General features: G+C 40.2%; 1 protein-coding gene across 21 annotated transcripts in view; it reads right to left on the minus strand.

Moving 5' to 3' along the window:
- The window catches only part of LMO7 (LIM domain 7), a 195,668-nt gene that overhangs the window by 90,770 nt on the left and 88,320 nt on the right, over window positions 1–16,578 (minus strand). For all 21 annotated transcript variants that reach the window (XM_082434769.1, XM_082434768.1, XM_082434764.1 and 18 more), the window contains one exon: window positions 5,572–5,678. In XM_082434769.1, coding sequence (XP_082290895.1) covers window positions 5,572–5,678 — 107 coding nt within the window. The remainder of the gene's footprint in view (window positions 1–5,571; window positions 5,679–16,578) is intronic.

Here is a 16,578-nt window from a genome sequence, read left to right on the forward strand (position 1 = left end):
TAACTCAGACTAGAATATAGCATGAAATTCAGGGAAAAACAATGCTTAACATCTCCAGTGACTGGTGAAGCTCTCATTTTCAAAAATGACTGACAGGACTACAGATATTACAGTGCATGTAACTGTAAAAGTTTGATTAATTCAACATAGGCAGCCCTACAGATAATGAGGTGAAAGAAGAATCTCTTCAACAAAAATATCTCTTTGGTTTAACCCTTTGAAGGACCACGTTATAAAACAAATGCTTTCTGATGGGGGAAGCAAATTCTACCACCTTCCCATGAACTGACTCATGACAACTGCTAATCAAGATGAGCCACCAAGTGAGATTCTTTAGAGCAATGAATTTAGGATGGATTACTTTTGTAGATAAAGATCCTGGCCATAAAAGTCTATAACATGAAGTCTCACCCAGCAAACCAAGACAAAATCAGACCCCATGGCTCTTTGGATTTGAGGGAGTGGGGAGCTGAGGAAGGAGACTTGGCATCTAGAAAGTGTTGATCTATCAAAGAAATAAATTAAGAACTAGAAATGGAGAGAAATAAATGCCAGATAAAACTGCTAGTTATTCTACAGTTTGTCCCTGCAGCTCATATCCCACCACCTTCTCTGCAGCTGAGCAGACTCTTAGATATTCAAACTTTGCAATTAAAGATCATTTGAAAAATGTGACCATATATTTTTGCTGCTGGCCTTAAACAGGACCTCGGCAACCCAAAAGAATTAATGTCCCCCTTTCAGTAACTACCTAACACCAGAGAATGAATGGGATAGAGATGTATGTGATGCAGTAAACTTCCTTTCTCTTTCATTCTGTTCTAATTACTTGGTAGGAAGGGAGAGAACATTTTAAAATAGTAACATGAATTGACAGGTGGAAGTCCCAATACTCAAGTTACAGATCCAAGTTTGGATACCATTAAGGTTGCTTTTTTCCTTTTTGTTTTTTTTAAACAGATTAAGACATTGAGAAACTCATTTGAAAGACACATCTGAAAAAAAAAGTAGTAAAATCAGGTTTAACTGAGAGAAAGTTGAAAATTATACAATTCAAAGTAGGTATATTTTTACTTACATGAATAACAACCTTAAAAAAATACACATACACATTCATATCTCAAATCAAATTTGGCAGACTGTAAAGTAGAGCCATCTGGGAACTTAATTCCTAAGACATGACTTTACAGTATTGCTGCAAAATCAAGCACCCTTTTGAAGCTTTAGAGATCAGCTAAATCCTTAAAATATCACTTTGAGCCTCCTTTATTTTCACAGGGGAAATATGTTAACACTAATTTTGCTTCCAACTACTGTTCCTTTGGCAACTAGTACATGTAAAAATAACAGATTCTTGATTTCTCCACCCTCTTTTTGATAAATAGACCTTTTTAAAAAACTCAGTCAATAATATTTCAAGTCACATTTTAGACCTAAAATATTAATATCGTAAATAACGAAAGAGTAAGTGTACACTAAAAAATACTTTTTCTTTGCATGACAAATACTGTGTTCAAAAGCATCGCCATCCTATAATTGTATTATGAACAGAATGTATCTAAGGGAGTGCGAAAAACTGGATTGGAATGGTAAGGGGGTGCAAAGAAAAAAACATGTTTATAATCTGTTCAAATTCTCAGCTTAAAACTTTCAATATATAATTTGGTTTAGAGCAATGGTTTAAATGCAGGACTTAGTCTGAATCAAAATGCTAGACACAAAATTAAAACCTTTAATGTTCAACTCTACCTTTCTGTCAACTTCAATCCTCCAATACAGGACGTCTGGGCTGTTCTGTTGAGTTGCTTTCCACAATGAGTGACGAGATGCCAGATGCCACCACAAAGACCATGACACTTGCTGTAGGAGCTCTGCAGTGCGCTGTGGCATGGCCTTGCCGTCACTGTGCTTGCTCTCCCACAGGCCTTTTAGAGAAAGTGTGCAGAGATGGCCCTGTGGGAGTCGCACCCCCTCTTCTCTGCAGATTGTGTGTGTTTCTAAGTTCAGTATGGATATTTGGTAAATGGTTAATAATACGGTGCAGTTAGTCATTGGTGCAGAAGCTAAATTTCATGGCCTCAGTAAACATCTCAACTAGGATAGGTTCAACCTCAATCTACCATTCATGGAGGCTAAGTCACCAGTTTGCTTACTACCCTTTTGGGAAGAAAAGGAGTAAAGATACACCCTGCCCATCAAAGTCAGGAATGTCAAAATTAAAAGTATCAACTGACTCTTGCATATATGTAGTCCCAAAATAAGTGGAATAATTCAAACATATTTGGAAAAGTTCAAACTATTACTTCCTTCAAATAAAATAATTCCGTGAGAAAATTAATATGTATAATTACAGAAATATAAAGAGTACCCTAGCTTGTCTGACTAGTGAAAATTGTTACAAAGTAAATGGTAAATCTCAGACTACTGGAAAATAAGATTTGTACTTGGGGTCTGGATTATTGAAGTGATTCAACAGCAGTGGGTCTTTAAATTAATTGCTTCTGCTCCTGCCACACATTCTCGCCACACACAACTCTCCTAGGCTCTGTGTGTCATCTATGCTTTTAATCGCTGTTGTCCACTAACCAAAAAAAAAAAAAAATACCTCACATTTGCCAACATGTAGTTCTTTGCTCTCAGTATGTCCTGCAAACATGTATCTTAGATTACATGTGCAGGAAGACCAACAACAGGTCTCTGAACTGTTAATGCAGTATCTTAGGGGTTGAATTTTGATAGAGCATTTAAAATAATAAATAGTTTGCCACACTTCTGCTAATTTTAATGTATAGGGATGGGCAAGATAATGCCCAAGTACTCACACCTTACTGCACGCTCCAAATACAGTGAGCCTTTCCGTAAAATGAACAAACATACTAACACAGAAATTATGTTATTATATTAGTAAGTAAAAAGTCACATTTCAGCTTAAAGTTTATGTCAGTATCCTCCCTTCCACACGATTATCTTGAGGGCAGAGCGGAAATCTAAAAATTTGAAGTCAGGGCCTCTCGACCTCAGCACCACTGATATTTGCGATCAGAAATTCTTTGTTATGGAGCCGCTAAATACTCTTTTGAACTGAAGGGTATTTAGCGGCATCCCTGACCCCCAAGATGGCAGTAGCACCCCCATCCCAGCTATAACAGCCAGAAGTACCTCCAGACGTTGCCAAATGCCCCCAGTTGAGAACCACCAGTCTAACCAACACCAAGGCCTTTAATCTACAATAAATATAGGACCAGATCTTTGACCTACAGAAGCCTCCACAATGCATAAGAACTGAAACTAAAGAGAAATGCATTACTATTTCGTAAGGAATTATTTGCCTTCCTTCACATTTTCCCTTCCTTCTATAAAAATGCTACCTCAGGGCTTCCCTGGTGGCGCAGCGGTTAAGAATCCGCCCACCAATGCAGGGGACATGGGTTCGAGCCCTGGTCTGGGAAGATCCCACATGCCGTGGAGCAACTAAGCCCGTGCGCCACAACTGCTGAGCCTGCGCTCTACAGCCCATGCTCCACGACAATAGAAGCCACCGCAATGAGAAGCCCACGCACTGCAACAGAGTAGCCCCTGCTCCCCGCAACTAGAGAAAGCCTGCGTGCAGCAATGAACACCTAACGCAGCCAAAAATAAATAAATAGATAAATAATTTTTTTTAAAAATGCTATCTCAGGGCAGAAGAGCTCTGGCCAACCGTTTAAAGAAGCCGTTTGCCAGCTTTCTCACTCTCCACCCTGCACTTCCTTTGTAGCAGCCCCACGATCGACCCCTGTGCTCTTTGGTCCAACAAGACGGAACTGTCGGGGCGATGCTCTTAATTAAGAGAGTCGAGGTCCTCATGCAGATGTTCTCACTAGGACTACTTGGACACACCTTGCTTTTATGGACTTGTGGTTTCCACTGAAACAAGTTGTTCTGCATACTTCCTACTACGGCTGTAACTACGTGACCTCCCGGTTTCAGTTTGTCACTAACTTAATTTCATTGAAGGCTGAGCCCAGATACTGATTTTTCCTGAACACTTTAGACCCAGCGTCTCATGAAACAGGCTCCAGGCAAGTTTCACTCAGGGCACTCTTGGAATTAGAAGCCAACAAACATGTTTTACTAAGTTCACAGCCTCCTTGAACATCGGCTACAGAGTTTCAAAACAGTATGATTTTAAGGGGAAAAGACATTTCTTCTTAATAGACAGCGACAACTGAAGAAAAACACTTTGAAAGTTAAAAATCTCTTTGCCCATCAGATAGGTCATATGAGAGAATGCTGATTAGGAAAAATAAATTCATCCATAGTTATTTTTCATGGAAATTAAACATGACCTCGAATACTGCAGAAGTAAACATGCCATTTTGGTGATGAAACTTAGGATCTATCGACAATCTTCCAATTAATCAGAAATGCTGGCAGACCCATCCCTGCTATGCACATATCACTGCTGTGTCGTTTAGAAATGCTTGTACAACAGAACTAGAAGCATATAGATATGAAATGGCTTGTTCATTTAAAAATATCATTGCTTTTAAAAGATTAATCCTACCCAGGTTTTTAGGTTATATGGCTAAAGACAATGACTACTATAAAAAATATTTATAGACAGGGTTATTCTTCTTTAGAAAAAAATCTTGGCCATATTTAAGATTTTACAGTCATTTTTTAATAACTTTAAAGCTATTACAACAGGGATATTAACTCTTCAAACTTAGTCTTTGAATTGGTAAAAGCTAATTTTTTCATTTCTATTATTTCTATAGATAGAATAAGGTGTTTATTTTTTTCCAGTGGAAAAATGCTAATTATGTTTAAGAGCCATGATAAGGAGGAAGTTATTATTATAAAATTATTTTCCTGTCACATTGATCTGGTAACATGAGTTTATTCTGATTCACTGAAAGCAAATTTAGATTTATAAGAGAAAAATCTTATAAGAGTTTAAAACCAGATTTCCTGAAACCATATACTCAAACACAAACGGCATTTTCCATCTAAAACACAACACAAACACCTGCGCGCATGTTTTCACACCCCCTCCCCACTTTCACTTTCTCATCCATACTATTAAAAGAGTGAAAAACAGTTCATTTTTAGAAATCAGCCAGTTGACAAAAGTCATTAGCGGTACATGTTGGTCCCAAGCACTGCTGCTTTCCAAATATTAAGTCTCTTTTATCACTGTCCCACTCTCATTTTTATGTTAGCAATCATGTCTTAATTTCAAATAATTTTTACTCTGTAAGCTAAAATATAACCTTCTCCATTTTCTTTATAAATATAATGAGCGTCCTCACCATTAGTAACCAAACACTATGATGTTGGATAAGCGTTAAAATATAAACCACCATTTTGGCTAATACAGGAATTTAAAATAATAACATATCATGGTCTCAGTTACAGACAGCTTCACACTCACAATCCCTCAGCTATTTCTTAAATGGTCTGTTTTGGAATGCAAATAGAGGAAGACAGAGGGACGATTTTTCTGTAATCAGAGCTCTCAGGAATTATTTACACTTAAGCTACAAGCCCTAAGTTTAAAACAACATGTAACAAACCAGTGAAACTTACTTGACAGTGACTCGATTTGATAAATCCTGTAGATCCCCAGGATGGAAAAGCTGGGCTTCTTTCAATCCAATCTGTTCACAAGCTTTCAAAAAAACGTTTATATTATCCTGTGAAAAGAAGTGGAAAGTGATTGCTTAGCCGAGCTCTCTCTCAGACAAAGGTTACCAATTTTTATGATATAACTTCCAAGCTTCAAAGTCCAATTACAGCCAGCAAAAAAGGAGGAAGCAAGACCAAGCCACTCATGTATGTAAAAAAAAAAAAAAATTAATACATGCGCATGTATAGCCTTTCAGTTTTCCAAAGCATAAACGGCAGTGCTCTCTTATGCCAGGCATATGCTGTTCCTCTGATCTTTGTGACTGGCACGTTAAACATTACCTGTTACAGGACAAGTGCCTGGCCACTGAGCAGTTATCTACACTTGGATGTCAGCTCTGCTCTGCAAACAAACGCCCTCTTCCCAGCTTTGCGCGACAAGCCTCACCTCTCCTCTTTAAAAATAACTCCAGCTACTGACATTCACCCACCCAGAAACTGTTGGCAGGGAAGAAAGAAGAGGAGGAACGTTCTGTTTCTATGATTACAAATTACAGAACGACTGTGGAATACCACACCTGGAATCTGGGTTTGGTTGCTGAGCCGGCTCTGGACAGACAGGGAAACCACATTATAGGACCCAGGAGAAGCCCAGTGATCATTGGCTGAACCTCAGAGTTGAGGTGTGGTCGTTACTCACGCCCTGCACCTGCCTCAGGAAGTGCCTCCACAGCATGAGAATCTAGGTTGCCCTCCTATCTAATTTCAAAACCCAAATCCTCCATTCACAGACCAAGGCTTTTCATTCACGTAAACAGCTGCACCCGCACTGACAACAGTAGAGACACATTGGGTGAGCAGAATTGGCTGGAGCTTCTATCTTTACGCCGCTTCAAAAAAGAAAAACCCTTTATGGGGCTGAGCTTGTGCAGATGCCATGCGACTCTTCACCTTCACTTTGTTAGGTTCTCAGGCAAGAGAATGGCCTCCTCACACGCCAGCACAGGCTGGTCCGCTCACACCTGCTGGCAACGCCACATCTGAGGGCTGAGCCTCTCAGGCCCCCTGAAACCTCACCTCACTCCCTAACAGGTGGCTGTGAGGGTCCTCTCTGCCACGTGGAGAGAGGCAGTTACCCTTTTCCCATGCTGGGAAGCTCATCTCCACAGGGAGGAAAGGCAGGCTGCGATGGCAAAGTGGGACGGAATGATCGAAAGGGAAATGAAGGAAGGTGAAGAGGCTAAATTCAACAGTTTGGGTTCTTGGCGAGTGAGAGGACTTAGGGAAAGGGGAAGCAAATGTATGGCAGAGAAAAGCAGTGCTGTTAGGGAACTCAGGGACATTTAAAAAAAACCAGTTTGTAGTGGTAGGATGTTAGTCTTGTGTACACACTATCCGTAAAAGGCAGCGTGAACTACCTAGCTGAAACCTGCAATCCATGATTCATTTTATTCATTTTGAATAGAGGTCAAAGATTAAAGGAACTTAAGTCACAAGTTGAACAGCTCAATGGGAGGCATTCAATCTGAGGAGCAGGAAGCTCCTCAGGTGTAGTGCCTTAAAAACAGCCCTTGAAGAGTTCTCTCAACTTGAATGCCAGTGAACTAAAGCAACAAGTTACCTGCCCCATACACCCAACATACAATGGTGGGACAGCTGTAGGGTAACCAATAGACACATTCCAGATCAATGTGTGCAGAAATGAAAGGTCACTGATCCACAGAAATTCTGAAGTCCTGCAAAGCATAGGTTGGCAGGTCCTTCATTAGGATTCAAGGCCAGGGAACACTTCCTTCATGGTTTTCTGCTTCACTCTCTGGACACTTGGTTCCACCTTAAAAATTATCTTTCCATTTCCTTGGAAAGTAGCTTGTGTTTGCAGATGTGTAGCTTTCTCAGTCTGCTTCCTGGCTGCAGAAGTTTGGAGGATTAAAGGTCTTTTTATTTTGTAATCCTCTGTCCCCTTCAGTCTAAGTTTACAAAGTTTCTGCAAATATGATTCCCTCAGTTTCTGCAAATACAATTCCCTCAAAAATACCATATGTCTTCTGTGAATCTTATTGGACTTCACTCCCTTAGACAAAAGCCACAACCACAAATTCCTTCAAGACAAGTCCTTCTCTTCATCTGCTGAGATGACTGAGGGACACCACCCTTAAGCTTCTTAGAAGCCCTACTGCTACAATGGACAGATATCCAAGGCACCACTTTGTATCTTTCTAAGATCTTAAGTGATTTTACAGCCACACCCTCAGCTTCATCTTTAGGCCATCTTGTTTTCCCGCCATCGCTCTGAATTTGATCTTTGCCCAAAACCCCATTTCTCAATTCTCTTGATGTTTTTCTGAAAAAAATTCATCATTTATTAACATAAAGAGACTGATAATTCCCAAAACCAGCAATTCCTGTGACCCCTTGTGTTTACTGTTCTACCTGTCACTTTACCTTTCACATTTTACTATAATCAGCAAGAGGACGGCAGGCAGCACATTAACACTCCACCTGGAAATCATTTCAGCTAGAGCATCTAGTTAATTAGGTACAATTTATAGGTATAAGGGAGTGACTATCACGTGAGAATCACTGGGACCACTTTAGAAGCTGGCTACAATACGTGTACGATAAAGAACACAGAGCCTGGGGCTTCCCTGGTGGCGCAGTGGTTGAGAATCTGCCTGCCAATGCAGGGGACACGGGTTCGAGCCCTGGTCTGGGAAGATCCAACATGCCACGGAGCAACTGGGCCCGTGAGCCACAATTACTGAGCCTGCACGTCTGGAGCCTGTGCTCCACAACAAGAGAGGCCGCAATGGTGAGAGGCCCACGCACCGCGATGAAGAGTGGCCCCCACTTGCCGCAACTAGAGAAAGCCCTCGCACAGAAACGAAGACTCAACACAGTCATAAATAAATAAATAAATAAATAAAAGAACGTGAATTTCTAAAAAAAAAAAAGAACACAGAGCCTGAACCAAGATGGTGGAGCAGAAGGACGTGCTCTCACTCCCTCTTGCGAGAACACCAGAATCACAACTAACTGCTGAACAATCATCGACAGGAAGACACTGGAACTCACCAAAAAAGATACCCCACATCCAAAGATAAAGGAGAAGCCACAATGAGACAGTAGGAGGGGCGCAATCACAATAAAATCAAATCCCGTAACTGCTGGGTGGGTGACTCACAGACTGGAGAACACTTATACCACAGAAGTCCACCCACTGGAGTGAAGGTTCTGAGCCCCACGTCAGGCTTCTGAACCTGGGGGTCTGGCAACGGGAGGAGGAATTCCTAGAGAATCAGAATTTGAAAGCTAGTGGGATTTGATTGCGGGAATTTGACAGGACTGGAGGAAACAGAGACTCCACTCTTGGAGGGCACACACAAAGTAGTGTGTGCATCGGGACCCAGGGGAAGGAGCAGCGAACCCAGGGGAGACTGAACCAGACCTACCTGTTGGTGTTGGAGGATTTCCTGCAGAGGCAGGGGGTGGCTGTGGCTCACCATGGGGAGGGGGAAACTGGCGGCAGAAGTTCTGGAGGGACTCATTGGCGTGAGCCCTCCCAGAGTATGCCATTGGCCCCACCAAAGAGCCTGCAGGCTCCAGTGTTGGGTCACCTCATATCAAACAACCAACAGGGAGGGACCCCAGCCCCACCCATCAGCAGTCAAGAGGATTAAAGTTTTACTGAGCTCTGCCCACCAGAGCAACAGCCAGCTCTACCCACCACCAGTCCCTCTAATCAGGAAACTTGCACAAGCCTCTTAGATAGCCTCATCCACCAGAGGGCAGACAGAAGAAGCAAGAAGAACTACAATCCTGCAGCCTGTGGAACAAAAACCACATTCACAGAAAGATAGACAAGATGAAAAGGCAGAGGGCTATGTACCAGATGAAGGAACAAGATAAAACCCCAGAAAAACAACTAAATTAAGTGGAGATAGGCAACCTTCCAGAATAAGAATTCAGAATAATGATAGTGAAGACGATCCAGGACCTTGGAAAAAGAATGGAGGCAAAGATTGAGAAGATGAAAGAAATGTTTAACAAAGACCTAGAAGAAATAGAGAACAAACAAACAGAGATGAACAATACAATAACTGAAATGAAAACTACACTAGAAGGAATCAATAGCAGAATAACTGAGGCAGAAGAACAGATAAGTGACCTGGAAGACAGAATGGTGGAATTCACTGCTGCTGAACAGAATAAAGAAAAAAGAATGAGAAGAAATGAAGACAGCCTATGAGACCTCTGGGACAACATTAAACGCAACAACATTCGCATTATAGGGGTCCCAGAAGGAGAAGAGAGAGAGGAAGGACCTGCGAAAATATTTGAAGGGATTATAGTCGAAAACTTCCCTAACATGGGAAAGGAAATAGCCACCCAAGTCCAGGAAGCACAGAGAGCCCCATACAGCACAAACCCAAGGAGAAACACACCAAGACACACAGTAATCAAACTGGCAAAAATTAAAGACCAGGAAAAATTATTGAAACCAGCAAGGGAAAAACGACAAATAACATACAAGGGAACTCCCATAAGGTTAAGAGCTGATTTCTCAGCAGAAACTCTATAAGCCAGACGGGAGTGGCATGATATACTTAAAGTGATGAAAGGGAAGAACCTACAACCAAGATTACTCTACCCGGCAAGGATCTCATTCAGATTCGATGGAGAAATCAAAAGCTTTACAGACAAGCAAAAGCTAAGACAATTCAGCACCACCAAACCAGCTCTACAACAAATGCTAAAGGAACTTCTCTAAGTCGGAAACACAAGAGAAAAAAAGGGCCTATAAAAACAAACCCAAAACAATTAAGAAAGTGGTCATAGGAACATACATATCAATAATTACCTTAAACGTGAATGGATTAAATGCTACAACCAAAAGACACAGGCTTGCTGAATGCATACAAAAACACGACCCATATACATGCTGTCTACAAGAGACCCACTTCAGACCTAGGGACACATACAGACTGAAAGTGAGGGGATAGAAAAAGGTATTCCATGCAAATGGAAATCAAAAGAAAGCTGCAGTAGCAATACTCATATCAGATAAAATAGACTTTAAAATAAAGAATGTTACAAGAGACAAGGAAGGACACTACATAATGATCAAGGGATCAATCCAAGAAGAAGATATAACAATTATAAATATATACGCACCCAACATAGGAGCACCTCAATACATAAGGCAACTGCTAACAGCTATAAAAGGGGAAATCGACAGTAACACAGTAATAGTGGGAGACTTTAACACCTCACTTATACCAATGGACAGATCATCCAAAATGAAAATAAATATGGAAACAGAAGCTTTAAATGACACAATAGACCAGATAGATTTAATTGATATTTATAGAACATTCCATCCAAAAACAGCAGATTACACTTTCTTCTCAAGTGCGCACAGAACATTCTCCAGGATAGATCACATCTTGGGTCACAAATCTAGCCTCAGTAAATTTAAGAAAATTGAAATCATATCAAGCATCTTTTCTGACCACAATGCTATGAGATTAGAAATCAATTACAGGGAAAAAAATGTAAAAAGCACAAACACATGGAGGCTAAACAATACGTTACTAAATAACGAAGAGATCACTGAAGAAATCAAAGAGGAAATCAAAAAATACTGAGAGACAAATGACAATGAAAACATGACGACGCAAAACCTATGGGATGTAGCAAAAGCAGTTCTAAGAGGGAATTTATAGCTATACAAGTCTACCTCAAGAAACAAGAAAAATCTCAAATAAACAATCTAACCTTACACCTAAAGGATCTAGAGAAAGAAGAACAAACAAAACCCAAAGTTAGCAGAAGGAAAGAAATCATAAAGATCAGAGCAGAAATAAATGAAATAGAAACAAAGAAAACAATAGCAAAGATCAATAAAACTAAAAGCTGGTTCTTTCAGAAGATAAACGAAATTGATAAGCCATTAGCCAGACTCATCAAGAAAAAGAGTGAGAGGACTCAAATCAATAAAATTATCAATAAAATTAAAAATTAAAAAGGAGAAGTTACAACAGACACCGCAGAAATACAAAGCATCCTAAGAGACTACTACAAGCAACTCTATGCCAATAAAATGGACAACCTGGAAGAAATGGACAAATTCTTAGAAAGGTATAACCTTCCAAGACTGAACCAGGAAGAAATAGAAAATATGAACAGACCAATCACAAGGAATGAAATTGAAACTGTGATTAAAAATCTTCCAACAAACGAAAGTCCAGGACCAGATGGCTTCACAGGTGAATTCTATCAAACATTTAGAGAAGAGCTAACACCCATCCTTCTCAAACTCTTCCCAAAAATTGCGGAGGAAGGAACACTCCCAAACTCATTCTATGAGGCCACCATCACCCTGATACCAAAACCAGACAAAGATACTACAAAAAAGGAAAATTACAGACCAATATCACTGATGAATACAGATGCAAAAATCCTCAACAAAATACTAGCAAACGGAATCCAACAACACATTAAAAGGATCATTCATCATGATCAAGTGGGATTTACCCCAGGGATGCAAGGATTCTTCAATATATGCAAATCAATCAATGTGATACACCATATTAACAAACTGAAGAAGAAAAACCATATGATCATCTCAATAGATGCAGAAAAAGCTTTTGACAAAATTCAACACCCATTTATGATAAAAACTCTCCAGAAAGTGGGCATAGAGGAACCTACCTCAACATAATAAAGGCCATATACAACAAACCCACAGCAAACATCATTCTCAATGGTGAAAAACTGAAAGCATTTCCTCTAAGATCAGGAACAAGACAAGAATGTCCACTCTCACCACTATTATTCAACATAGTTTTGGAAGTCCTAGCCATGGCAATCAGAGAAGAAAAAGAATTAAAAGAATACACATTGGAAAAGAAGTAAAACTGTCACTGTTTGCAGATGACATGATACTATACATACAGAATCCTAAAAATGCCACCAGAAAACTACTAGAGCTAATCAATGAATTTGGTAAAGTTGCAGGATACAAAATTAATGCACAGAAATCTCTTGTATTCCTATATACTAATGATGAAAAATCTGAAAGAGAAATTAAGGAAACACTCCCATTTACCATTGCAACAAAAAGAATAAAATACCTAGGAATAAATTTACCTAGGGAGACAAAAGACTTGTATGCAGAAAACTATAAGACACTGATGAAGGAAATTAAAGAGGATACAAACAGATGGAGAGATAAACCATGTTCTTGGATTGGAAGAATCAATATTGTGAAAATGACTATACTACCCAAAGCAATCTACAGATTCAATGCAATCCCTATCAAATTACCAATGGCATTTTTTACGAAACTAGAACAAAAAATCTTAAAATTCGTATGGAGACAGAAAAGACCCTGAATAGCCAATGCAGTCTTGAGGGAAAAAAGTGGAGCTGGAGCAATCAGACTCGCTGACTTCAGACTATATTACAAAGCTACAGTAATCAAGACAATATGGTACTGGCACTAAAACAGAAATATAGATCAATGGAACAGGATAGAAAGCCAAGAGATAAACCCACGCACATATGGTCAGCTAATCTATGACAAAGGAGGCAAGGATATACAATGGAGAAAAGACAGTCTCTTCAATAAGTGGTGCTGGGAAAACTGGACAGCTACATGTAAAAGAATGAAATTAGAACACTCCCTAACACCACACACAAAAATAAACTCAAAATGGATTAGAGACCTAAATGTAAGACCATACACTATAAAACTATTAGAGGAAAACATAGGAAGAACACTCTTTGACATAAATCACAGCAAGATCTTTTTTGATCCACCTCCTAGAGTAATGGAAATAAAAACAAAAATAAACAAATGGGACCTAATGAAACCTCAAAGCTTTTGCACAGCAAAGGAAACCATAAACAAGACGAAAAGACAACCCTCAGAATGGGAGAAAATATTTGCAAACGAATCAATGGACAAAGGATTACTCTCCAAAATATATAAACAGCTCATGCAGCTCAATATTAAAAAAACAAACAACCCAATCCAAAAATGGGCAGAAGACCTAAATAGACATTTCTCCAAAGAAGACATACAGATGGCCAAGAAGCACATGAAAAGCTGCTCAACATCACTAATTATTAGAGAAATGCAAATCAAAACTACAATGAGGTATCACCTCTCACCAGTTAGAATGGGCATCATTAGAAAATCTACAAACAACAAATGCTGGCGACGCTGTGGAGAAAAGGGAACCCTCTTGCACTGTTGGTGGGAATGTAAATTGATACAGCCACTATGGAGAACAGTATGGAGTTCCTTAAAAAACTAAAAATAGAATTACCATATGATCCAGCAATCCCACTACTGGGCACATACCCAGAGAAAACCGTAATTCAAAAAGATACATGCATCCCAGTGTTCATTGCAGCACTATTTACAATAGCCAGGTCATGGAAGCAACCTAAATGCCCATCGACAGACGAATGGATAAAGAAGATGTGGTACATATATACAGTGGAATATTACTCAGTGATAAAAAGGAACGAAACTGGGTCATTTGTTGAGACATGGATGGATCTAGAGACTGTCATACAGAGTGAAGTAAGTCAGAAAGAGAAAGGCAAATATCGTATATTAACACATATATGTGGAACCTAGAAAAATCGTACAGATGAACTGGTTTGCAGGGCAGAAATTGAGACACAGATGTAGAGAAACAAACATATGGACACCAAGGGTGGAAAGCAGTGGGGGGTGGTGGTCGTGGTGTGATGAATTGGGAGATTGGGATTGACATGTATGTATACACTGATGTGTTGTTGCATTACTGTCAACAAACTATTTTCTCTTACATGCTGAATCATTTTGTTACACAAAGTCTAAATCCTCATTAAAGTATATACTCCATCTCCCTAGGCTCTCACCCTGCCCAAAGCCACTTTCATTCTTACTTAGAGGACCTTTTCTTATTTAAGTATCTTTAATGATAAAATTTCAAGTGTGATGACTTCCAACATGTAGAGGGAATACTTTGTGTCAAGAAACCTTAATGCCACAACAGATGGGGAACTGTCTGCTCATAAGATCAAACCAGTTAGACCCACTTCTGCAGAAACTTCCTGAGTGTACAGGGTCAAGAGCTGTCATAAACAAAAATGGGTTCTTTAAATAAAGACAAGACTAATAAAGAGATTTACTACAGAATCCCTGAATAAGATCAAAATCCTAACTAATTCTAAAGAAGAGTGAAGCTGTGCTCAGGCCTGTGACCTGAGGGCCATACCAGCAACATCTTAAACCAAAGCTCCCAGAATGGCATCACTTGGCAGTGTTTCCCATCAATGAACCAAGCGATCTTCCCATGCTCAGTCTGACCTTTTTTCCCAGTACAGCTCTATGCCTACTTTAAGCCAGATTCTTCCATTTTCAAAAGAGCCTGTTATCCAGTTCCTCTGAACGTGAGGACAGGATGGTGCCGGTCAATTTATCCTAAGGCCACGAGGCTTGGTGACCTCTACTCCTTTTCTATTAATGACATGGCACCGAAGCCCCTACTTCCTCTGCCTCTGGAATTGACAGTGCCAGGAAGTTAGCAGGTACGTGCCAGCAAGCAAGAGGGTGTAAGCACTGCTGGAGGTGGAGAAACGAAGTCCATGCTTTAGAGTGACAGTGTCCTGTCAGCCACATCAGAGTGACCAAAGGGGCACGCAGAATTGTCGCTCAGGCAATGCTGATGGGGATCAAACTGGAGAACAGCTGACCTAGCCTCTTGCTGCTCAACGTGAGGTCCACACACCATCAGCACCGGCATCACCTGGGAACTGTCAGAAATGCAGAAGCTGTAGCTCCACCCCAGACCTACTGAATCAGAATGCACATCCTAAGATACTCCTCCAGGTGATTAGTCTTTGTAGACAAGTTCTCTGGCAAATAACAAAATAAGGACACTCTTTCCAAATATGATCTAAAGCAGTGTTTCTCGTTAGCGTAAACACGAAACACCTAGGCATTACAGAGCTCACATTAGACCATCGCCAAAAGTGAATTGAATTGCATTCTTATGATACACTAATTGTGGTCATTCAAAATTATTTTAAAGCAACTCCCAAGCAGCAATGACAATATATCCAAATTTGCCTTTTAAGTATACCGTTTCCATTAAGAAAGCAGTTTAGTCACAATGTTGATCAGCTAGCCCTAGCTCTTTTTAATTGTTTTGGAAAATTCATCCTCTATTTTATGGCTTAGTTAATAAATGTAAGCTGTGAAGTTAGCACACCTACAATCTATGACTCTAATATGTAGGTAAACACACAGAGATTCGACTTCCATCCTTATTTGTGAAGAAAATAAGCAGCTAGTCTTTAAGTTGTCCTTGGGTCCTTATTTCTCTACAAAGAAAAAGGCTCGGTCACTTGACGGTAAGAAAGGAATTGAGGACAACGAGAGCAGTAAAGTTTTGTCACATGTGAAAATAGGACCCAACCAGAAATGCTTAAAAGGAATCGCCAGGTGACACGGAGGGCCCGGGGCTTATACATGATAACTGTGCCAGCAGCTTGGTGGTTTGATTTTACCCCAGCACTGTCTAGCGGAGCTAGGAGCAAAACCAGACCAAGAGAGACAGACTGAGAGCTGGCAGGTTAGGGCAGCAGCAGGTCAGAGGGATGGAGGGCTGAGCGCTCCGGTAAAAGGCTAGTTATTCTCTACACCTGCGTCCGTCTTCCTGTCCTGCCCCTAGGTTCTTCAGAACCTTTTTTTTTTTTTTTTTTAGATTCCATATATATGTGTTAGCATACGGTATTCGTTTTTCTCTTTCTGATTTACTTCACTCTGTATGACAGACTCTAGGTCCATCCACCTCACTCCGGGACGAAGTGAGAGAGTAGCATGGACACACGTACATTACCAAATGTAAAATCGATAGCTAGTGGGAAGCAGCCGCATAGCACAGGAAGATCAGCTCGGTGCTT

This window comes from Balaenoptera physalus (assembly GCF_965194825.1).
Source record: "Balaenoptera physalus genome assembly, chromosome: 18".
Lineage (NCBI taxonomy): Eukaryota > Metazoa > Chordata > Mammalia > Artiodactyla > Balaenopteridae > Balaenoptera > Balaenoptera physalus.